General features: G+C 37.2%; 1 protein-coding gene across 5 annotated transcripts in view; it reads left to right on the top strand.

Annotated features, from left to right (window-relative positions):
- RGS7 (regulator of G protein signaling 7) overlaps positions 1-26,308 on the top strand; it is a 438,315-nt gene that overhangs the window by 378,473 nt on the left and 33,534 nt on the right. For all 5 annotated transcript variants that reach the window (XM_070474353.1, XM_020874166.2, XM_020874165.2 and 2 more), the window contains one exon: positions 24,393-24,467. In XM_070474353.1, coding sequence (XP_070330454.1) covers positions 24,393-24,467 — 75 coding nt within the window. The remainder of the gene's footprint in view (positions 1-24,392; positions 24,468-26,308) is intronic.

The raw sequence follows: 26,308 nt of genomic DNA, 5'->3' as shown, positions 1-26,308 counted from the left end.
TTTCCCCAGCAAAATACACAAGCTATATTTCTATTCATTGACTGTAGTGTTAATTAAACAATAATAAGAAGAACTTTTTAAGATAACTATACCTCCAAAAATGTCTTTATTTTTATTTTGGTTTTGGAAAAGTCTTATTATAAAATTGTGAACACACTACTGCATGTTTTTAAAGTATAGAAATTAATATTCTCATTGGAATAAAAGACTATTCAAATTTCACAGATTTATAACACAATTTAACTAAAACACTTTTAAGCTATATAATTATATTTTTCCTGTATTGCTTTAGATTTATGAATATTTTAAGTATCTTTGTTTTTAAAAAAATGGAGTTATCCTAGCAGTACTATTCGTTGATTTTTTAAATTTTATTTCCTCTTGCATAATCCTACTGTTAAACCTTAGCAGAGAACATTTAATCCTTTTAAAGCTTTTACTAGTTTAAGTCAAGGTGATATACTATATTGCATTTTGTTTGGTTTGCTTTGATTTGATCTGGTTTGATGCTGCCGTTTATTTAATTAAAATAGGTTGGAAACAATTAGTCAGAAATATAGTCAGGAAGGGGAAATCTCAAACAGAAGCTGAGAATCTTTAAAGTATACTTAGAATATTATAAAATATTATGAGTTTATACTTAGAGATGTATAAAATATATGTAATGTGATTTTTTAAAAATGAAGTCACTTAACACAGTATACTCATTTATTGCATTTAATACCTTTTTGAAATAAATTAGGTTCCCTAAGTATGTCCATGTTTACTCCAGAAAAAAAAAAGTCATAACACTGAGAAGGACTTCAGTTATTAAGGACTCCAGGCAGAATTGTCAAACACTAACTACAGTAAGTCCCTACATATGAACCTTCAAGTTGCAAACTTGAGAATGTGCGCCCTCATGTCTGAACATGTAAGTTAGTTCACTCGTCTGGCGTACATTGTCACATGCATGCATCCTCTACAAGTGGTTGCGATTTTGTATGCTTTCGTGTACAGTAATGTATAGAGTACATTAGTACAGTATATTTATTTCAAGCTATTAATCGATCTGCAAGAGGGCAGCTTCACTGAACTCCTTGCTGCACAGCACAGGGCGCTTACTGATGAAAACCTGATGGAATTGGAGCCCAGGGAAAGGACAAAGAGGGACAAGAGAAAGAAGAAGTAACTAATGAACAAGAGATTTACAACACAGGAAATGGCACGGGGATTTTCTTTATTTGAGAAGGCACGGTTAGCTTTTGAGGCACAGGACCCAAACACAGAATGGCATATGAAGGTTGTAGCAGCCGTTCAGAGTGAAATCCAGTGCCACCATGTCATCTATGATGAGAAAAAAGAGCTACTCCCCAGACATCCCTGGATCATTTTTTCAAGAAGATAGAATTGAATCCAAAAATTCAAGGAACCAGAATTTTTGCCATCAACTTGAGGCATGAATGAAATTTCAGCTTGCCCACCATCTCTTATTGCTGACAGTCCTTCAGCTCTACCATCTCCCACTTCCTCTCTCTCCTCCAGTCAGTACCTCTTCTTACCTGTTCACTTGATGCCAGCCCTACATGCCAGTTGTTGTACTGTTCTACTGTACGTTTCAAGATACTGTAAGATTAAAAATGTTTTCTTTATTTTTTATTTGTTTTTATGTATTATTTGTGTGCAAAGTGTTGTAAACCTGTTACAGTGCAGTACTAGATAGCCAGTGGTGTCAGTTGGGTACATAGGCTAAAAATGTTGGACTTAATGAAAAAAATTAGACTTCCCAAGGTGTTCTTGGAACAGAACTCATTTATATGTGGGGGGCTTACTGTACTCAAGATAATAGTAGGGGAAATAGATCAAATTGTAACAAATGTCAGAGATAATTTGGGATTTGGGTTGACTTTTGTATTTAGTGTTTTGGTACTTTTATAAAGCCCCTTCAAGGGCTAATGGATTCTTGTTGTTGTTCAGTCACTAAGTCGTGTCCAGCTCTTTGTGACCTCATGGACTGCAGCACAGAAGGCTCCTGTCTCTCCACTGTTTCCCAGAGTTTGTTCAAATTCATGTCCATTGAGTCAGCAATGATCTAACCATCTTAGTCTATATTAACTGAGTTCGAGCAACTAGTTGGATGCCAAGTTGCTCATTCGTGTCTGACTCTTCGCCCCCCTGGACTGTAGCCCACCAGGCTCCTCCATCCATGATATTCTCAAGGCAAGAATCCTGGAGTGGGTTGCCATTTCCTTCTCCATTGAGTGACTAGTTAAATTGAAGTAAAAATTCTCTTTGTCACAGTGCTGAAGAGTTTCATTGACACTGACTTCCTAGTACTTGTTTTAATATTTTCAGATTATAATTTCTTGAAAATCAGAGCGTTTGTCTGAAATTTTGTATGCATTTCCTGTAAATCTTTTTTTTTTTTTCCTTTGCATAAATTAGTGTGGAGAAGTCCAGTGAAGCATGTGTGTATATGCACAAAGCCCATTAAAATTTGGGCTTTAAAATCTATAACCTCAAGAAGAGGTTATAGATTTGCATAAGAAGTTTGAGAAGTTCAATAAGATTCAAAGTTTTTATAACCTACTGAATTAGAGCTAAGTGATTCTAAGAAAATACACCTATCATGGAGGGAAAAAAAGTCTAATGAACTGGCCTTTCACAGTAGAATGGTGCTGATCTTGAACCAAACTTGTTCCTTACAGCCCTACTGTGGTGCCATTTTATATCCTTAGAACTGACTTTGGTTTTTTGTTTGTTACATTTTTTCATCTTCATGGAGGTATACTTGACAAACTAAATTGTAAGATACTTAAAGTGTACAATATGATGATTTTATATATGTGTTCTTTGTGAAAGGACTCCTGCCATCAAGTTAGTTAACCATGACTTTGAAAGTTGATCTAAAGAGATGGAGTGTAGGGAACCTGAGCCAGTTTAATTCTGGGCACATTCATATGTGCAAGGTAGAGTCAGCCATATAGAGTGAATCACCTCTCCTCTCACCTTGGAAATCCATAGTGACCTGTGGGAGCTCTAGGGTTATACTTTGAGACAGTACTATGGGTGAACATTATTTATACCACAAACTATAAAGCACAAGACCACAATTATAAATATTCTTGCAGATACACTGTGGCAGGTATCCCCTTGGCACATTTTTGTTGAGGAGGGTAGAGGGGAACCTGATATCAGGTTAAGATACAGATATTTTTAAAAAATATGTATTGAAGTATACCATACATACTAGAAATGCATACCGAATCTGTAATGAAATAGCACCTCACACCAGTTAGAATGGCAGTTCTAAAAAGATAAGAGATAATGAGTGTTGGTAAGCATATGGAGCAAAAGTAATTCTGTGCATTGTCTTGGTGGGAATGTAAGTTGGTGCAACCACTATGGAAACAGTAAGGAGGTTTCTCAAAGCATTAAAAATAAAACTGCAGTATGATCCAGTAGTTCCACTTTGGGGTATTTATCCAAACTAAATGAAAACATGAACTTAAAAAACACCCTCATTTTCAATGCAGCATTATTTACAATAGATGCAACCTCAGTGTTCATTGATGGGTGAGTGAATAAAGAAAATGTGGGACACAGGCATACCTCAGGGATAGTGTAGGTTTAGTTCTAGAGTACCACAATAAACAAATCATACAGAATGTTTGCTTTACCAGTGTATATAAAAGTCATGTTTACATGATATGGTGATCTATTAAGTGTGCAATAGCATGACGTCTGAAAACTAATGTCCATGTCTTTATTTAAAAATATTTTCTGCTCAAAACTGCTAACCATCATCTGAGCCTTCAGCAAGTCATAGTAATAGTGTCAAAGATCACAGATCCCCATAACAAATATAACAATAATGAAAAAGTTTGAAATATTGTGAGAATTACCAAACTGTGACTCAAAAACACAGAATGTACAAGTACTGTGTGAATAATGGGGATTAATGGTGCTGATAGATTTGCTTGACACAGGGCTGACACAGTTCATACAATGATGCAGTATCTGTAGCTCCCCAGCTGGCACAGTGGTAAAGAATCTGCCTGCCAATGCAGGAGATGCAAGAGAAGTATGTGGGTTCAATCCCTGGGTCAGGAAGATCCCCTGGAGGAGGAAATGGCAACCCACTCCAGTATTCTATTTTTGCCTGGAAAGTCCCATGGACAGAGGAGCCTGGTGAGCTGTGATCCATGGGGCTGCATAAAGAGTGGGACATGACTGGGCACTGACGTGCACATGACATCTGTTAAGAACAATAAAAAGTGTGATAAAATGAGTGTCCCTTATGCATGTACATATGTAAGTGTTTGTGTACACATATACATACACAAACACATTTATAATTCAGTCATGAAAAGAATGAAATCTTGCCATTTGTGACAGCATGGGCATGTGAAATAGGCTGGAGAATGACCAACACAATATCATTTCACTTATGTGTAGAATCATATTTAGTCACTAATACCAAAGTATATATTGAAAAGTTGCTAAGACAGTAGATTTTAAAAATACTCATCATGAGGAAAGAAGTTTAAACTGTGGTGATGAATGTTAAATAGACTTATCTGGTTTTGCAATATATATGTATATTGTAATATCATTTTGCAATATATACACATATTGAATCATTATGCTGTACACTTGAAGTGATATAATGTTATATGTCAATTATATCTCAATAATAATTTTCTAAAGGATGGCCTACATACAGATAATTGCACGAAGCTTAAGTGCACAATGAATTTTCATGAATTGAACAGAACCAGTTCACCAGCCTTGACTGGCAAAGCAATGACAAACCTAGACAGCATATTAAAAAGCAGAAACATTATCTTGCCTACAAAAGCCCATTTAGTCAAAATTATGGTTTTTCCAGTAGTCATATACAAATGTGAGAGCTGGACAATAAAAAAAGGCTTAGCGCCAAAGAATTGATGCCTTCAAACTATGGTGCTGGAGAAGACTCTGAGAGTCCCTTGGACTGTAAGATCACACCAGTCAATCCTAAAGGAAATCAGCCCTGAATATTCATTGGAAGGACTGATGCTGAAGCTGAAGCTCCAATATTTTTGCCACCTGATGAGAAGAGCCGACTCATTGCAAAAGTCCTTGATGCTAGAAATGATTGAAGGCAGGAGAAGAAGGGGACAACAGAGGATGAGATGGTTGGACCGCATCACCGACTCAACGGACGTGAGTTTGAGCAAGCTCCAGGACATGGTGAAGGACAAGGAAGCCTGGCATGCTGCAGTCCATGGGGTCACAAAGAGTCAGACACAACTGAGTGACTGAACAACAACAAAGACACCAGGATCCCAGAGCCCTACCAGGGACCATTCCAGTCACTGCTGCCTCGGTCAGTGGTACCTTCTCATACCATGGATACGTTTGCTTATTTTTGTCTTTATATAAATGGAATTATTAATGTCACTCTTTTCATATTCAAACATCTTCTTTTGAGAGTCTTTCATATTATTGTATATAGTTGTAATTTGTTTATCCTCATTACTGTATTAGTATTCTGTTACACGACAGTAGAAGGTTTCATTATATAGTGATGCTAAATTAACTTCCATAGTGTTAACACTCCATTATTTTATCCATAATTTTGATTTTCGATTTATTATTTTCACTAACTTGTTATATTCATGATTCAACTTAAGTTACTCCAGACTTTTGTTTATCACACAAAACCATCAACTCAGTCTCTTTAATTTAGGTTCAAAAGCAATGCAGACCTCAAAATAAAATAGAGAGACAGGTGAATGATATTATATTATATGTTATCACATATAATAAAGGAGTAATCTTATTTATATGTAGAAATGTTATCACATATAATAAAGGAGTAATTTTATTTATATGTAGAAATGTTATCATATATAATAAAGGAGTAATCTTATTTATATGTAGAACTCATACATCAGTGAGAAAATATCAAAGAAGTAAAAAATGTAATGGGAAACATTTATATTTTTACCTATTAAGTTTTCAAACAATTTTTAAAAGGTAATATGACCATATATTTGCATACAGTCTTACACTCTTAGGTCCAAAGGTCCATTTTAATTCTTTGGTTGTTGCAAGATGCATAAGTAAATAGATAGGTAGGTGGATGGATAGATATGTAGCTAGATAGATAGACATGACAGAGGGACAGGCAGATGTGTAGGTAGAAGACTGAAAGATATATACATGAATATCAACAGTAGTTTGTTTATGAATGCTGAAATTCTGTTGATTTTATATTTTTATGCTTATCTGTTTTTAAATTAAAATTTAATGTGTTTACATATACAGTAAGAAAAATCAATAATAGTTTTAAAAAATGAATCAAAACTTCCAGTCCAGCATTGAGAGATCTCAGAAGTTGTCACTCACAATCTCACAATACGAAAAAGAGCTGAATAAACTGAAAATCAACAATTTTTCCTACATTCATCTCAGAATGAAGTCACTAGGCAAGATGCTGTGAGTTCCCAAAACTGAAGAGACAGAGAGGTGAATACAGGGAATCACAACTTACCAGAAACCCAAGAGCAGAAACCTCCAAGAAACCAATACTGGGGTAAGAAACTTAACCTGTAATTGACAAATTGCTGGAGGTTCAGAGAAAGTTAAGACTCCAAGGGAGCCTGGTCTTGAGGGGACACCACAGACTTGTGAATTTTACCTCCAATTCTACCCGATTCTCACAGTGAAGTTCGAAGAGAAATCCCTTTGTACATCTCTCAGGGGAAGGGAAAAAGGAACTATTTTCAAATACTCTCAGAACATTCTCATCCTCCTAACAAGAGCTGCCTTTAAGAGAAACTGATTAGAGTTATACAGGAACCTCACCAACACAAAGAAAAGGAAATACCAAATTCTAATCCTGGTCTCACCCAAGTGAGGGGGAAAAAAAAAAAAACAGTTGGAGAGGAATTTGTAAAGGTTACAGCCCCAGACCACAGGCTCAGGAAAAGAATGGCATCTAATCCTAGAACTACAGTAATGTTTCCACTCCCTCTGCATCAACCACAATATTAATAGTCTAAACAACAGGGAACTGCAAAGGAAAAAACTGCACATCTCAATCCTCATTAGGAAGCCTAATGGAGGGCTTCCCTGGTGGCTCAGTGGACAAGAATCCACCTGCCAATGCAGGAGACATGTGTTTGATCCCTGGTCAGGAAGATCCCTCATGCCAATCCCCATGTGCCACAGTTGTTAAGCCTGTGCTCTAGGCCCGGGAACTGCAACTACTAAAGGCCAGGAGGCCTAGAGAAGCCACTGCAATGAGAGGCCTGTGCACCTCGACAGAGTAGCCCCTGCCGCTCGCCACTTGCCCGTTAGAGAAAAGCCCTTGCAGCAATGAAGGCCCAGCACAACCAAAAATAAATAACGTTGTGTTTTAAAAGCCTAAGGGAAACCTGAAGACAACTGGGGAGACAAAAACAAGGAAAGCAGAGGAGAGTTTATCCTCTGATATAACAAAAGAAAGCAGTAAATACAGCTTAACCTCTAGCTAGATATGCATAAAACCATACAACAAACCCCTGTTTACCTCAGGGCCTTTTACCCTATACATGATGTCTGGCTTCAACAAAAAATTGCACATAGAGTAAAAGAAAAAAAAAAAAAAAAGCAGCTCAAAGAGACACATTAAGCATCAAAATCAGACTCAAGTATGGCCAAGATGTTGAAATTAGCAAATCAAGGATTTGAAACAAATATGAAAAATGTGCTAAGGCTTCTAATGGAGGAAATGAGCAACATAAAGATATAAAGAATAGAGGTATAAGCAGAAATCTAGAAACTCAAAGAGTCTAAGAGTCAGAAGAAAATGTTAGAGTAAAAAATGCCTTAACATTAAATGAAGAGTGCATTTGATACACTCATAAATAGACTGGACTTGGCCAAGCAAATAATCAGTGAGCTTGAAAAAATGTCAATAGAAATTTCCAAAGCCCAACTGCAAAGAGAAAAGGATGAAAAAGACAAGAGCTGTGAAATAATTACTAAAGGGGTCACATACATATGATAGGAATACCAGAGACACAAAGAAGAGAGCAAGAAGAGAAGAAATATTTGAAGCAGTGATGACCCATCATTTCTGAAAATTAATAGCTTAACTGAGAGCCAGGAAGCTCAGAGAACACCAACCAGAGTAAATATCAAAACATCTAAACCTAGACATAACACATTCAAATTTCAGAAAGTGGAAACAAAGTGAAAATCTTCAAAGAAGCCAGAGGAAAAAAAGCACTTTACATAGGGAGGAAATAGATTAACAATTGCATCAGACTTTTCTTTAGAAGTCATATAAGCAAGAGAGTAAAGTGAAATATTTTGTGTTGAAAGAAAAAAAAAAAAAAACTTTAGAATTCTGTCCAGCAAACTGATCCTTTATAAGCACAGGAGAAATGGACACTGTCTCAGACAAACAAAAATTGAGGAACTTTGTCATCAGGAAACTTGAAAGAAATGTAGAAAATCTTCAGAAGGAGGGAAATGGTATAGATCAGAAACTCAGATCTATTTTTTTATTTTTAATTATCATTCAAATGATAACAGCAACAGTGTGTTCTGTGCTTGTAGATTAAGGGTAAGTGGAATGAGTAAAAGCAGTTTAAAGGTACAGAAAGGAGAAGGCATTGGGAATAATCTATTATAAGGTAATTGAATGGAGTAGTATAGTGTGATTTGAAAGAGGAGTCTGATTAGATGTAAATATATATTGCAAACCGAAAGGAAAGTTTAAAATAAAATAGAATTAATATGTTAAGAAAGGTGAACAAAAGGAATAGTAAAAATTCTCAATGGGAAACTAGAAGGTAGAAAAATAGAAAAAATAATGAAAAGGAAAAGAATCAGAGCAATGGCAACAAATAGAAAACTATGAAAAAAATATGGCAAATATTAATCCAGCTATATTACTATCTCTTTAAACAGTGGAGGCCTAAAGACACCAATTAAAAGGGAGAGAGTGTCAGAGTGAATGAAAACAAAGACCTAATTATGTATTAAGAAACTCATGTTAAGTATAAAGACAGAGGTAAAGATTAAAAGTAAAGTAGAGCAATGGAGAAAGTAAAGGGATGCTAATGCTAGTCAGAAGATAGGTGGAGTTGTTATTGCTGTTGTTCAGCTGCTCAGCTGTGTCTGATTCTTTTCAACCCCATGAACTGCGGCATGCCAAGCTTCCCTGTCTTTCAACATCTGGAACTTGCTCAAACTCATGGCCATTGGGTCGGTGATGTCATCCAACCATCTTGTCCTCTGTTATCCCCTTTCCCCACCTTCAATCTTTCTCAACTTCTGGGGCTTTCCCAATGAGTCGGCTCTTCTCATCAGGTGGCCAAAGTATTGGAGCTTCAGCTTCAGCATCAGTCCTTCCAATGAATATTCAGGGTTGATTTCCTTTAGGATTGACTGGTTTAATTTCCTTACTGTCCAACAGACTCTCAAGAGTCTTCTCCAGCCATTCGAAGGCATCATTTCTTTGGCACTCAGCCTTCTTCATGGTCCAAATCTCACACCCATACATGACTACTTGAAAAACCATAGCTTTGACTGTACAGACTTTTGTAGGCAAAGTGATATCTTTGTTTTTTTAATATGCTCTCTAGGTTTGTCATAGCTTTTCTTCCAAGGAGCAAGTGTCTTTTAATTTCATGGCTGTGGTCACTGGGTGCAGTGATTTTGGAGCCCAAGAAAATAAAGTCTCACTGTTTCCATTGTTTCCCCATCTGTTTGCCATGAAGTGATGGGGTCAGATACCATTATCTTTGGTTTTTGAATGTTGAATTTTAAGCTAACTTTTTCACTCTCCCCTTTCACTTTCATCAAGAGGCTCTTTAGGTCCTCTTTACTTTCTGTCGTAAGGATGGTGTCATCTGCATAACTGAGGTTGTTGATGTTCCTCCCAGAAATCTTGATTCTAGAATTTCACATGATGTACTCTGCATATAATTAAATAAGCAGGGTGACAATATACAGCCTTGATGTACTGCTTTCCCAATTTTGATTCAGTCCATATTCCATGTCTGGTTCTAACTGTGGCTTTTTGACCTACATATAGGCTTCTCAGGAGGCAGGTCAGGTGGTCTGGTATTCCCATCTCTTCAAGAATTTTCCACAGTTCATTGTGAACCACTGTCAAAGGCTTTAGTGTAGTCAATGGGTAGCTGTATTAAATTCCGGCAAAGCCAGCTCCAGATCAAGGAAAATTATCAGAGATGAGGAGCAACGTTATGTAATGATAAAGAGATCAATTATTCATGAAGACATAGCAATCCTTAATGTGTGTGCACAACAGAGCATCAAAATATGAGGCAAAAACTGATGGAACTACAAGGAGAAATAGACGAACACTCCATTACAGTTGTAGTCTTTAGCACACCTCCGTCACTGACTGACAGATCTAATAGACAGAAGATCAGTAAGAACATAACTGAACCAAAGAGTGCCATTAATCGACTGGATTTAATTGATATCATAAACTGCTTCATCCGATAGCAGCAAAATATACTTTCTCCTCAAATTCCCATGAATGCACTCAGAAAGAACACATTTGGGGCCACAAAATAACACCTTAATAAATTTAAAACAATTTCAATGGAAATTATATGAAGTATTCCCAGACCACGGTGGGATTAAACTAGATACCAGTAGTGGAATGATAGATGGAAAACATCAAAATACTTAAGAGTTAACCAACACATTTCTAAATAATGTATGGGTCAAAAAAAAGTTTCAAGAGTAATTGTAAAATATTTCAAGTTAAATGAAAAATGCATGTTATCACAATTTGTGGATGCAGTGAAAGCTGCGCTTGGCAATTTATAAATACATGCATTGATACATACATTAGGAAAACCTAAAGTCAATAATCTAAACTTTAATATTAGAAAACTAGAAGAAAACCCAGAAGAAAATAAAAATTAGAGCAGAAATCAATGAAACTGAAAACAGTAAAGTGATAGAGAAATACAATGACACTGAGAGCTGGTTGTTGGAAAAAAATCAGTAAGGTTGATAAACTTGCTCCTCAATCCATGAAATTCTGTCCAGGCAAGAATACTGGAGTGGGTGGCCATTCCCTTCTCCAGAAGATCTTCCCCACCCAGGGATCAAGCCAGGTCTCCGGCATTGCAGGCAGGTTCTTCGCAGCCTGAGCCACCAGGGAAGCCCCTCTAGTTAGAGAGCAGATACAAATGACTAGTAGCAGAAATAAAAGAGGAACCATTGCCACTGATCACATGGGCGTTAATTTGATAAGAAAGGAATGTTGTGAACAACTCTATGCCCACAAATATGAAAAACTACATGAATAAGCTTTGTGAAAGACACAATCTACCAAAACTCACCCAAAAAGTAATTAATATGGCTATGCCTATGTGTGTTAATGAACAGGATTGTATCTGTTATTAAAGATTAACCAATCTATTCAACAAAAGAATTTAAATATAAAACAAATAACATTCCAAAATAGCAAAATCCTAGATGAATTCACTGAGGAATTCCAGCAAGCATTTAAGGGAGAAATTATACCAATTTTTTTCTTTTACTATTTTTCCTGAAAATAGCAGAGGGCCTACTTCCTATGAATAACTCAGTCTATGAATCCAGCATTACTTTAATACCCAAACCTGACGAAGTCATTGCAGGAAAGGCAAACAAATGTCTCTCATGAACTACAGCTGCAAATTTTTCAATAAATTAGAATATATGGCATCCAACAATTGTATAATAAGAAGTATATACCACAACCAAGTGGAATTTATTCCATGTACACAATGCTAGTTCAACATTCCTTAATCAACTGTTTAAAAATAATATACTCTTATCAATAGAAGCAGAAAAAATGTGAGAAAATCCAACACTCATTCAAAGATAAAAATTGTCAGCAAACTAGGAATAGAGAGGAACTTCCTCATCTTACTGATAAAGCACATTTACCAAAAACCTACAGCTAATATCATACTTAACAGTGAAATACTACTAATAGATGGTTTCTCTTTGAGATGTTCCCTCTCACTACTTCTCTTCAACATCTTACTGAAGGACCTAGCTAACATAATGACAAGAAAAGGAAATTAAACATGCACAAACTGTGCTGTATGTCTCAGGGGCTCTGTATCAGCCTAGAGGGGTGGGATGGTGAAGGACATGGGACAGATGCTCAAGAGGCAGGGACATATGGACACCTATGGCTGATTCATGTTGTTAGAAAACAAAATTCTGTACAGCAGTTATCCTTCAAATAAAAAATAAAGTAAAAAAAATATTACAAATTGGGAAGGAAATTGGTAAGGAAGAAATAAAATTGTCTTTGTTCACATATGACATGATTTTCTATGTAGAAAATCACAAGGAATCAACATTCACAGCAACAAAGCTCTTAAAATTAATAAGCTGCAATAATATAGCTGCAGTATATAAGGTTAATGCACAGAAGTCAACTGATTTCTTATATATTAGCAATAAACAAATGGAATTTGAAATTAGAAACACAATGCCATTTCATTAGCACAAAAAGTTAAATGCTATTACATATAGATTTAAGTCTAACAAAATATACACAAGATTAATATGGGGAAAATACTGAAGCAGTTTCAGTATTTGCTGAAAAAAATAAAGATCATGATAAATGCAGGGAATATTTCATGTATGGAGATAGGAAGAGAATATTGTGAAGAAGTTAGTTCTTCAATACTAGATCTATAGATTTAACATAGTCCAAATGAAAATCCCAGCAAATTATTTTGTGGATATTGAGAAATTAATTCTAAAATTTATGGGAAGGACAAATGACACAGAATAACTACCACAATACTGAAAAAGAACCACAAAGTCAGAGGACTATGTTCATGTTCAGTCACTCAGTCATGTCTAACTCTTTGCAAACCCATGGACTGCAGCATGCCAGGCTTCCCTATCCTTCACCATCTCCTGGAGCTTCTTCAAACTCGTATCCATTGAGTAGGTCATGCCATCCAATCATCTCATCCTCTGTTGCCCACTTCTCCTCCTGCCTCAGTGTTTCCCAGCATCAGGGTCTTTTCCAATGGGTCAGCTCTTTGCATCAGGTGGGCAAAGTATTGGAGCTTCAGCTTTAGCATCAATCCTTCCAATGAATATTCAGGGTTGATTTCTTTAGTATTGACTGATTTGATCTCCTTGCAGTCCAAAGTCAAGAGTCTCCTCCAGCACCACGGTTTGAAAGCATCATTTCTTTGGCACTCAGCCTTCTTTATGGTCCAACTATAACATCCTTATATGACTACTGGAAAAAATCATAGCTTTGACTAAATGGACTTCTGTAGACAAAGTGATGTCTCTGCTTTTTAATATGCTATCTAGGTTTGTTATAGCTTTTCTTCCAAGGAGCAAGTGTCTTTTAATGTCATGGCTGCAGTCACCATCCATAATGATTTTGGAACCCAAGAAAATAAAGTATGTCACTGTTGCTGTTTTTTCCCCATCCGTTTGCTATGAAGTAATGTGGTCAGATTCCCTGGTGGCTCAGATGGAAGAGAATATGACCACAATGTGGGAGACCTGGGTTCAATCCCTGGGTCGGGAAGATCCCCTGGAGAAGGGAATGGCAACCCACTTCACTGTACTTGCCTGGAAAATTCTATGGACAGAGGAGCTTAACAGTTTAGAGACCATAGGGTCACAAAGAGTTGGACATGACTGAGCGATTCACACACACACACACACACACACACACACACACACACACGGGACTAGATGCTATGATCTTAGTGTGTTGAATGTTGAGTTTTAAGCCAGTTTTTTGCTCTCCTCTTTCACCTTCATTAAGAGGCTCTTTGGTTCCTCTTCACTTTCTGCTGTTAGGGTGGTGTCATCTGCTTATCTGAGGTCACTGCTATTTCTCCCAAAAATCTTGATTCCAGCTTGAGCTTCATCCAGCCCAGCATTTTGCATGATGTACTCTGCATATAAGCTACTGTAATCAAAACAGTATAATACTGATAAGAAAATACATATATACATCAGTTGAATAGAGAGCCCAGAATTATATCCACGTAAATTTATAGTCAGCTTATATTTGACAAAGGGCAAAACAAGTCAATGGAGAAAGGATAGTCTTCCCCAAGAATGTTGCTGAAAGAACTGAAGGCCCACATTCAAAAAATGGAAGAAAAACATGAATCTACATACAGACCTTACACCTTTTTAAAAAATTACCTCAAAATGGATCATTCACCTAAATATAAAATGCTAAACTGTGAATTCTTAGAGAATAACATAGGAGAAAATTTGGATGACCTTTGGTTTGGTGATATGTTTTTAGATTCAAAACTAAAGGCATGAAAGAAAAAATGGATGTCAGTTTATTAAAATTAAATCTTTGGGATCTGTGAAAAACACTGTTATGCGAGTGAGAGGACAAATCACAGACTGGGAGCATAATATCAAAATACATAAGTAACTGAAAATTGACTAGTATCCAGAATATACAAAGAATTCTTAACACTCAACAGTGAAAAACAAATCAACCAATTAAGAATAGACAAAAGATCTGTATAGACACTTCACCTAAGATTTGCCTCACAGATGGCAAGTAAGTATACGAAAAGATGTTCAACATCATGTATCATTAGGACATTTTAGCAAATTACTGGCCTATAAAAGGGAGGTACACCTCTCCGCTGTGGAACGTATGACTTTGGAGCCTCTTATATCCTTTGGAATTAAAGGATATTGAGTTCAAGATCACTATTGTAATTCAAGGCACTATTACATTCAATATATGTAATTCATCATATGTTCCAATATTATTTTTATGAATTTGTCATTTTCTAGTTGTCTCATATTATCTATTATAATAATTATTATAAGTAGTTTGAACTTACTGAGAGTTATTTATACTAACAGAAATTTTATTTGGTTCTTCTTCACCTTTTACATTACACCACTAAATCAGCAGTACTAACCATAGTAATACTTACAAAATTAAAAATTGTTGTCACCAATTCAGTCACATTTTCCTACTTTTTGGGTTCTCAATTTTTATGGTCCTGTAGGAAATTTTTGTTGCCATCAGAGAGCTAGCCTAGGTTTCATTCCTTCATTCTTACATTCAGTAAACAGAGTCAAAGAGTTAAAAGCAAAATTTCTAAGTCATCTGATGGTATTCAGTCTGAGGATCAGGGATTCCAAGATTGTATGTTGCTGCTCACCCTCCTTGAATGAGATCCCAGAGAGACAACAACACAGTGTGAACCAAAAGCCACGTCACTGATGCTTTTGAAAGTGTCCTAGAAGCCAACCCAGGCCTCCTCTGTGTATGGCAAGTTGGAGCTTGTATGCTAAATCCAAGAGGGATCTTTTTAATATCCCCTTTGAAAAATCTTTGCATGTCCCCAAGTTACAATCAGACTTTTGCAAGGAAAAAGTCATAGAAAATGCTGGAGATCAGTCACTTGTGTATATGGCAGGCCAGGTGCAACAGAACAAAAGGGTCCATGTATATGCACCTCAGGCTTTGTCTCTTCAAGGAGCTCATATTCAATATTTTATTCAAGGTAAGTACAACAACTAACTCTTGGTGATTTTTTTTATTCCTGAATAATTCTATCTGGGAATATTTTCAGTATTATAAAACTGAACCTGAAATGTGAGCAATGCTATTGATCACAAAGACGCTCTAGGCAGACTTACTTGCTAGATTGTTGAAAACTGTAACAGTCTGTGTCAGCATAACAACAGCTAGTATATAAAACAGAAATGTCACTGAAGGGTGAACAGACAGTTCATGGATGTTAAATGGAAGGGTCTTATTTCAACCAGAGCAGATTAGGAGAATGTGAAGAATAATTTAAGGAAGTATAGCCAAGTCTCTGAATAAGGAGGCTGCTCTACCACTCTCTTGGTAATTGACCATTAGATAATAATCTTGCACATTCAGTGATGTGCTTAAATCAGCAATGATGATGCAAAAAGGCAAATACACAAAAGTTTGGGTCAGAGGCAGGTTATTGTACAAACATTTATGTTGGAAATGATCTGTGTCATGACTCAATGAATGAAAATGATCTGTGTCATGACTCAATGAATGCGTATGTGCTCAGTTGTGTCCAACTTTTTGTGACCCCATGGTCTATAGTCAGCCAGACTCCTCTGTCCATGGAATTTTCCAGGCCAGAAAACTCAAGTGGGTTGCCATTTGCCATTTCCTCTTCCAGGGGATCTTCCTGACCCAGGGATCAAACCCACCCACTTACCCTACGTCTCCTGCATTGGCAGGTGGTTTCTTTACCACTGCATCATGTGGGAAGTCCCATGGCTCTTGATAATGACTGCATAAGGAGCTGCATTCCAATTGGAAAATTCAGTAAATATTAAAATCCCATGTAAATACAATATCAGAGTTATCTCTGACTCCTGTCTTCACTTATATTTATTTCTGTCCCAGGCTTCCTCATTTCAGCTGATGGCAACTCAGTTGCCAAAACCTAGAAGTCATCATTGACTATTCTCTTCCTTTTAGCTCCCTAACCCAACACATCAGCAAGTTTTATTGATTCTGGCTTCAAAATGTATCCCAAATACAATACCCATGATCTTTAATGCTGATGTGCATATGCCCTCAGCATCATTTCTTGCCTAGATGATTACAGTAGCCCTGTAACGGGTGTCCTTGCTTCCACTTTTGTTCTATCCCCATCCTGATAATCAATTCCCCAAGGACTCACAATTCCTAAGTTGTTTGTTTGTTTAAGTAGACTTTCTTAGAGCAGTTCTAGGTTCACAGCAAAATTAAGGAAAAAGTATAGGTAGTTCCTATATCCCCCCTTCCCTTCCCACACACAGCCTCTCCATTATTAACATCCCCAGAATGATACTTTGTTCTAACTGAACCTACATATCACTGTCACCCAGAATCTATAGTTTACATTAAGGTTCACTCTTGGTATTTTACATTCTGTGGGTTTGAACAAATGTATGATGACACATATCCACCATTATAGTATCATACAGAGTAATTTCACTGCTCCCAAAAATCCTCTAGCTCCACCTATTCTTACTCCTTTTTCCCAACCCCTGGCAACCACTGATTTTTTTTACTGTCTCCATGGTTATGACAGGGAAACCTGGTGTGCTACAGTCACAAAGATTTGGATATGACTAAGTGAGTGGACAACAGCAACTTTCCAGAATGTTGTATTGTTGGAATGATACTATATATAGCCTTTTCAGATTGACGTCTTTTACTAAGATGCATGTCAGTTTCCTTCATGTCTTTTCACATTTAATAGCCCATTTGTTTTTAGTGCTAAAAAATATTCCACTGCATATCTATATCACAGTTTACTTATCCATTCACCTAATGAAGGACATCTTGAGTACTCCCAAGTTTTAACAATTATAAATAAACCATCCATATGCAGGTTTTTGTGAGGATCTAACTTTTCAACTCTTTTGGATAAATACTGAAGAGTACAATTGCTGGATCATGTGATTAGGGGTATATTTAGTTTGTAAGAAACCACCAAACTATCTTTCAAATTGACTGTTCCATTTTACACTTCCATCAACAACAAATGAGAGTTCCTGTTGTCTCACATTCTCTTAGGCATCTGGTATTGCCAGTGTTTTGATCTTTCTGATAGGTGGTATAATGGTATTTCATTGTTGTTTTAATAGGTGGTATAATGGTATTTCATTGTTGTTTTAATTTACAGTTTCCTAATGACACATGATGTGAGGCATCTTTTCATAATGCTTATTTGCCATCTGTATATCTTCATCAGTGAGTTGCCTGTTCAAATCTTATACCCATTTTTTAACCAAGTGGTTCATTTTCTTATCATTGAGTTTTAAGAGTCTTTGTATATTTTAGATAATAATTCTTTATCTGTTCTGTATTTTGCAAATATTTCTCCCAGTCTGTGACTTACCTTCTTGTTTGCTTGACAGTATCTTTCATAGAGCAGAAGTTTTTAATTTTGATTAACTTCAATTTATCAATTATTTCTTCAATTATCAATTCAATTATCAATTGAATTTCTTCAATTATCAATTCTTCAATTTATCAATTATTTCTTTCATGGATTGTGCCTTTGCTGTTGAATCTAAAAAGTCATTGCCAAACCCAAGATCACCTAAATTTTTTTTTATGTTATCTTTTAGGAGTTTTAGAGTTTAGCATTTCACACTTAGTCCAATTTTTTTGAGTACAGGCTCAACCAACCACGTCTGTTGAGCCTGTACTCTGGACCCTGGGAACCACAACTATTAAAGCCTGCACACTCTATAGCCTGTGCACCGCAGCAAGAGAAGCTGCTTCAGTGAAAATCCCAAGCACCACAACTAAAAAATAGCCCCTGCTCATCCCAACTAGAGAAAAGTCCTCACAGCAATGAAGACCCAGCACAGCCAGTAAATAAAAGAATATATTAAAAAAGCCAGCTCCTTCAAAAAAAGGAGAGAAGAATTCCAGCCATAGACAACTTCTTTCAGTTTGTGTGTAGCATTTAGTGAATGAGTGGGTCAGCCAAGTTGAAAGGATCAGAAGTTAAATCAATTGGCAAGTGCCCAAGAAGAGAAAGAAAAGTTTGAATTGGATCTTTAAAAAATATCCTAAGGTTGAACACTTAAAAAACCTAGAATTGCTTTGTATAAGAGTAAGGGATCATTTTAACTGAGGTACAATATGTTGCAAATTGAATTTTTAAAACTGGTACAGTGTTACAGAGGATAAATTGTTTTCAATAATGTATTTGAACCAATAATTAACATATATTCAAAATGTTAATTTTTCCAGAATCAAGTCTGAATTTTTAATTTCCAGGAATGTGTGTATCTCTTACTGTCAGCTCCATATGCCACCTGATTCTTAAATCTCCATTTATTTGTCCCTTAGGACATTGTTTTGCAGTTACATATCAGCCATAGTGATTGAATTTAGGGAGTTATTTTCTCCATTAATATTAATAGTGTTGTTCTTCATCAAAGAATCCTTCAGGATAACATATTCCAAGTTATCCTGAACTCAAGTGTGCCTTCTGCTACAGGTAATAAAAATGCATTATGTCGTGAGAGGAAATAAGTGATTTTTAAATTCTTTTAAATAAAATGTCAACAGTGAAACCAAGAATTCCAGCTTCTGTTTTGCAACTCTTTAAGACGCTTAAATGAACACTGTCAGTAATAGTTCTCAATAGTATACTCCTTTTGCCCCTGCAGGAATGGATTCCAAGACATTAAATTCTGCTTTTAGCAAACAGTATTATAGTAGTGTTACAACACAGCTTAGTTCTATTGAAAATAAATTCTCCTTTGAATCACTAGAAATAATTCTTTTCTAGGCCTATGTAAATGCAACTGTATTATTTCTTAAATCCAACAGTTATATGTACTTCATTATATCTGTAAAGTAGTACATATTTGACCATTTTTACTGACTGCCTACTTGGTAATGGTACTGTCATTTATATCTTATTGGGAAGATACGTTTTGTAGTGCAGAAAACCAATTTATGCACAACATTTCAAGTGAATCTGTTGCCTGCTAGTGGTACATATTATATATGCTTCAAAAGGATAACTGCCTTTTTTAAATAACCAAGGGGCACATCAAAATTACTTAAAAACAAAGTTTTAAAAAATCTTTATCTGCCACATTGGTGAGGAACAGCAGTATTCACATAAGAATAGATGTCTGGAATGTCCTCTTGGCATGTAATGCCCTCTGCCATCTAGTGTCTAGTCTTTATGCTCCCACACTGTGATGATTCATCTGTCTGGCATCATTAGTATATTAACAGAATATTGAGGTATGGCCATACCTTCATTTTTATACCTTACCATTTATCACTAGATTTGACAATTAGATACAAAAATAAATTTTTTTTAATTTTCTTAAAATTATTATTCAAAAAATTCCAAAGAAATATTGACATATTTCGTCACTTTAGTGCCTGATTTCTGAAAGTTATTATTTTGCAATGACATTAATTATTCAGAAATATACTAGATGACTTTGAGCATTGAGGTTTTTTCAGTCCTCAAGAATCCCCTATTTAAACTTAGATACCAGAGACTGGTCTACGCATTAGCTTCCTAAGGGGCTCTTTAGAAATGAAAGGAAGCTGGAAGTCCACTGAGACATGCATCCCAGGTTCAGTGTATTATTTTAACCATTGTACCATTAGCAAAAAATTTTGAACTAGCATATTTCATTAGCCTGGAATGGGAGCTGAGTTATGGGACATTACCTCACAGTTCAGTCTTCTAATAATATTTACTTTTAGGATCAATGACTTCTTATTAATTTGCTGATCAATGGTGTTAAGAATTGGTTCAAGTAGAATTTTAGATGTCTGCTAATGGCTCATTAACTTAATTTGAAAGACCAAAATCTTTTAACTTTGAAAAGGAAAATTCTCTTTGAGAGGGCAGTCAGATACATTTTTATATAAGGAGAAAATATCTTTCTACTTCATGCCTTCAGTGGTTGACACAATTTCTAGGGCCATTTATCAATACCCATTTGGTATGACTTAGTATGAAGTAAGATTGATTTAGAATTCTAGCTTATAATAGAAGGAGCTTTCAAGTTCTATTAGCTCAGACTCCTCGTGTGTATATAGAAAATATATTTTCTGGGTTTTTTTTTTAACATAATTGGCCTATTTATCTCAGAAACATTTGAAGGACAGTCTTCAATGTGTGTGCTCTGTATGATGTAATCATTTAAAGCATCTGCTAGGTAAATTTTGGGTAAGTGATCACACGTTCAGTTTTCTTCCACCTTTCCCTGCTTCTATGCAAGGTAGTTTTGATAAGAGTTTGGAGTATAAATGCTTTGTTTTTATATGATCTCATACAGTGGAGGAAGGGTCAACCGTCCACAGGACTTCTTCTGGCTTCTTTCTGATTTCTGTTTTAGATACGTCAGTCAAGTTTATTCCTGGGCCTGCTATCATGGGAGTACCATGTCATCTTTGTGTGGTCACTGGAGTTTGTATTCCAGACATTTGTGCTACCAGCATAAAATCCCTGCACACTTTGGCCTTGTCTCAACCTCAGGTTCCCATCCATCTTTTAGTCTCAGAATTTCTGCCTCCTTTGCTACTGAGGCATGCAACGCAATCTGGATCTCTTGCCTACTTCCTAGTAGGCTCTGAGAAACACTATCTGTTTTGTCTCTCTTGCCAACTCCAATTGTAAAGATTCATGTTGGGTGTGATGGCATGTACTGATTCTTCTAGGTAAGCAGGACTAGCTATCCAACCCACACATTATAGGCTCCCTCATAATTGTCTGGGAATTTCTATCATGCTTTTCATTGTGCCTGGGCTTTCTTCTCCAGAGGAAGAAAATGAGGACACATGTTGGATGCTGCATCTTACCTTTATTTCTCTTTCCCCCGTCAGTTACAGAGGGACATGCCTTCCTTTTCCTGTACATCATATTCTTATTTATCCCACTGCTTAATATATAGAAGAAAATCTTCTATGATCTGTCTTGTCATACTTGACTCTTAAAATAGCAATAAGAGCTTAAAGAATTTCAGTGTCTACCGTTCTCTAATAAGCTTAGGGGTAGAAAGCTGCAAGGAAATGGAAATTGAATAGGAAATGAACATACACTACTTTAATATTTTTAAAACATTATCTTTGTCACTTCTATATCAATGGTTATGAATTTTTGTTGCTGTTCAGTCGCTCAGTCTTGTCTGACTTTTTGCAACCCCATGCAGCACACCAGGCTTCCTAGTCTTTCAAAATCTCCCAGAGCTTACTCAAACTCACGTCCATGGAGTCAGTGATGCCATCCAACCATCTCATCCTCTGTTGTTCCTGTCTGCTCCTGCCTTCAATCTTTCCCAGCATCAGGGCTTTTTCTAATGAGTTGGTTCTCCATCAGGTAGCCAAAGTATTGGAGCTTCAGCATTAGTCCTTCTGATGAATATTCAGGATTGATTTTCTTTAGGATTGACTGGTTTGGTTTGAACTCCTTGCTGTCGAAGGGATTCTCAAAAGAGTCTTCTCCAGCACCACAGTTTGAAAGCATCAATTGTTCGGCACTCAGCCTTCTTTATGGTCCAACTTTCATGTTCGTACATGACTACAAGAAAATCCATAGCTTTGACAAGATGGTCTTTTGTAGGCAAAGTGATGTCTCTGCTGTGCAATATGCTATCTAGGTTTGTCATAGCTTTTCTTTCAAGGAGCAAGCATCGATGAATCCTGGCTGCATATTAAAATCACCAGTGAGAGAGGATATGGAATGGCTGGCAGTGGGGGAGAGGGGACTTGTTAACATTCACTTATGGTTAGAACCAGCCACAGAAAATTAAATCAGAATATCAAATATTGATCAGTCTGATGCCAATAAAGTTTAAGTGAATCACTGGGTCAGTTACTAAATAAGTCTCACCCAGGGGGGTGCTCTTCCTTTTTCTGACACTTCTAAGCAGATCATGGTGCTAAACCAGCTACTTCTGTTCTTTTTTAAAAAATTATTTATTTACTGTTTATTTTTGGCTGAGTCTGCCGTTTGTTGCTGTGTGGGGCTTTCTCTAGCTGCATCAGGTGGGGGCTGCTCTCTCCTTGTGGTGTGCAGGCTTCTCATTACAGTGGCTACTCTTGTTGCAGAGCATGGGTTCTAGGCTCATGGGCTTCCATAGTTTTGGCTCAGTAATTGTAGCTCACAGGCTCAGAGTGCAGGCTCAGAAGTTGTGACGCACGGGCTTAGCTGCTCCATGGCATATGGGATCTTCCTGGACCAGGGATTGAACTCGTGTTTCCTGTGTTGGCAAGCGGATTGTTAACCACTGGACCACCAGAGAAGTTCTTTTCTTAGAAATTATTTATTTATTTGCTTATTTTTGGCTGTGCTATTTCTATTCTTAAATAGATATACAAACCAAATTTATAGTTTACTTAATGTTTACAGGGCAGTGTGTTATAGTATATATATTTCACATACAACCTACAAAGAAAACAATTCAAGAGAAAAATGCTTTCTTCATTTACTTCTTTATCCCTTACAACATTGTAGTGGAGTATTGTCACAATGGTTGTACTGTCAGGAGAAGGTTCTTTAAGAAAAATGTCCTAGGTTCTCATTATACAAAGAGCTAATCCCTATTGCTTACCACTGCTTGTGGAGAACAACTTCTTTCTCTAGACACTTCAGAGCTGCCTTTTGCCCTTGCCTCCCTGTCCTCCCAGCTCCTTGCCTCCATGTCCTCCCAGCTCCTCAAACTCATTTTTTCCACTTTCATATTTTCTCGAGTCACTTTCAAGAGTAACTGATGATCTTTCAAGCTGCAGAGAGAAAATAGAGAAATTGAACAGAAATATACAATGTAATTTTACTAGCACCAGAGATCCTGTACATCCTGTATCAAAAGTTACAAGTACAGGAAACACAACCATGTAACTGCGAACTTCCAATCATGTCTAAAGGATAAGTGATGTCTAAGGACTTTTCTCCATTTAAGATCTCAAGTATCTTTTAATCTCCTTTCTTCTGTTTCCTGATTTGTGTTTTCTCTCACCCATCCTCTCTCTCTCTTTCCTATTCCTTTTCCTTCTCCTCCTCCCTCTTCCTTTTTTCTTTCTTCCTCCCTCCTTTTCTCTTCTCCAGATAAGAAAGAAGCTTTAAAGCTCTTTGTTTCTTTGCAAAAGAAAAATAAATGTGGCAAAATGATATCCTTGTGGTTGTCAAAAAACAAGGAGCAAACTGTCCAAACTTTTCCTCCAACCTACCCTGTTTGAAAGGGGCTCACCTGTCTGGAAAAAGAAAAAGAAAAATTAGGAATTCTGAAAAGAAGCATGGTCTATTGTTTATCAGTTGCTTTCTTCATCTTCTACATTTTGACCATTAAACTCCACTGCACATTCTGTCTATAGACAACAAATATTCCAAGTCACTGGATGTTAGATTCCTGTAGGAAAATTGCTCTGGGATTTGAGCTGGTTCAACTGAATACCATTGATTTTCTAACTTAGGAGATGCACACAACCGTGTAGTTAATGTCATCTCATCCAAAGAGGGTAGACTCTGAGGGAAGCTGAATGCAGATATCAGCTGGGGGCATCACCTTATTTGGTCTCTGGATACCCTTGCTCTAAATCTGTTGGGTTAGCAGCTAACCACTCACTTTCACATGCAGATCTCTTGTATTTCTTTTTCCTGTTTCTCTGGTAGCTATTCTAGAATGGTATCTGAAGGTAAACTTAAGTTGTAAAAGAAGGCAGTGCATTTTCTCACTGGATTACTGCCCAGAGAAGTGGCTGGGGCCATTTGGACAGGTTGCTGGGGACTTGTGTCATCACAGCGTTTACTCGGGTCCTGGAGAGTGAATGTGCCCATCAGGAACTTTACACCCAAAGATTTCTTTGTCTCTCTGTTTTCCATTTCTAGCCTGGATGTGTAAATACCACTGAAGTGGACATTAAGAAGTCGTCCAGAATGAGAAATCCACACAAAACACGAAAGGTAAAGTCAACATTTGTTGTGCTGATCTAGCAATGTGTTGTGCTGTTTATGATCTCAGGTGGCCTCGGCCTGCAGTGGCTTAAAGTGGGGCTTCAGTTCCCCGGCCAGAGACTGGGGCCAGGTCGCAACAGTGAAAGTACGGCATCCTAGCCGCTAAACAGTGGTCAGTGATGAGGGCCCTGCCCCTTCAACTTTGCAGAAACGAGTTTCCTGAGATGGAAAGTAGTGAAAAGTATTAAGAGAAAAGAAGAGTACATTACGTGTGACTAGACTCATGGGCAGACTCAGAAGGAGAGTGCCTGAGTCACGCCCTCTTGGCAGTTTGAATTACTTTTACAGGGGGTTTCTTCCTGGTTTCTTTTGGCCAATCATTTTGATTTGTCTGGTTCACAGTCCATGTTTGGTGTGTCTCAGGATTCTCCCATGTCTGTGCACACATCTCTTAGCCAAGGTGGATTCCACGGAAAGGCCTATGGGTAGAATATCCCTTGGCATCTCTCCCCTTTGGCCTCCAAGGAGCCTTTCTGCGCATGTGTGGTCGGGGAAGTCTCCTGACTTCAAGAATGAGAAATATGTGGTCTGGGCAGGGCCCAGCCTCCCCACTTAATTGTCCTGCTACTCTCGTCTTCGGTTTTTGGTCCACAGGGAATGAATCTCCAGTCACTTTACCCTGTAGGGAGCATCTACCTCCTGCCTCATTTAGAGGATGTCAACCACAAAAAAAGAAAAAAAAAAACCAAAAAACCTTTTCTTCCATTTCATGAGTACTTTATAGCATATTCCCTTCTCTTCCTTGTTACTTGGCTAGAAGAAAATCTGGAGGTTCAAGCCCTGGACTTCTGTCAGTTCCTCCCTCACCAGGAAATAGACTCTGTCCTGAATCTTAAACATGTCAAGGTCTCAAAGTGTGGAGGTGGCTGTGCAGGAGCAGGATGCTGAGAGGAGAGCCATTAGCAGAAAAGATATCTCTTTCAGAGACCAGGAAATGAGGAAAAATAAATACAGATTATCTGAGAACAAGTGGTACTTATGAGAGACAGGCATTGTTAGAGAAAAATTTGACGAAAAAAGACATCATCATAAAGATGTTTAATTACAGGTACTGTATGAAGACCACATTTTAATATCAAAATTTTGTGGCATAATTATAGGATCGTGGCAGTAGGTTTAGGATCTCTTATATGAGGAAGTATGTAACAAAAACAAAGTGCTATCCTGAATTCAATGATGTTTAACACAATCTTTTGAAAACACATAGCTGAAGTACCTACACTTTTTAAAGTAACACATATATATAGAAGGCATTTTTTATTTGGGCTTCCCTGTGGCTCAGTTATTATAGAAGATATTTTTCAGTGGTAAAGAATCCACCTGCAATGCAGGAGCCTCAGGAGATGTGGGTTTGATCCTTTGGTTGGGAAGGTTCCCTGGAGGAGGGCATGGCAACCCACTCCAGTATTCTTGCCCAGAGAATCCCATGGACAGAGGAGCCTGGTGGCGACAGTCCATAGGGTCTCAGAGAGTCGGAAATGACTAAAGCCACTTAGCACACACACAGATTCATTTTGAACTTCCCTGGTGGCTCAGGTGGTAAATATAGAAGACATTTATATTTATTCCATAAAAAATGGTTGATGCACATAAGGCTATCTGGCCTAGAGTAGTCACTCTGAGGACACAGCCAAAGGTCAGTGCCACTAGATCAAACCACTCCACAGAGTTCAAGACCTTCTCTTCCATAGCTTTTTACTTATGCAGCGTTTTCTGGGATATGTGTCCAGGCAGCAGGTACTAAGCTTTTTCTGTAGTCTAATTTCTTAATGTCTTTTTCTTCCATCCCT

The sequence above is a fragment of the Odocoileus virginianus genome, chromosome 11, assembly GCF_023699985.2.
Source record: "Odocoileus virginianus isolate 20LAN1187 ecotype Illinois chromosome 11, Ovbor_1.2, whole genome shotgun sequence".
NCBI classification, from domain to species: Eukaryota; Metazoa; Chordata; class Mammalia; order Artiodactyla; family Cervidae; genus Odocoileus; species Odocoileus virginianus.
The sequence above is the reverse complement of the archived record's forward strand: the minus strand, read 5'-3'. Positions and strand labels throughout refer to the sequence as shown.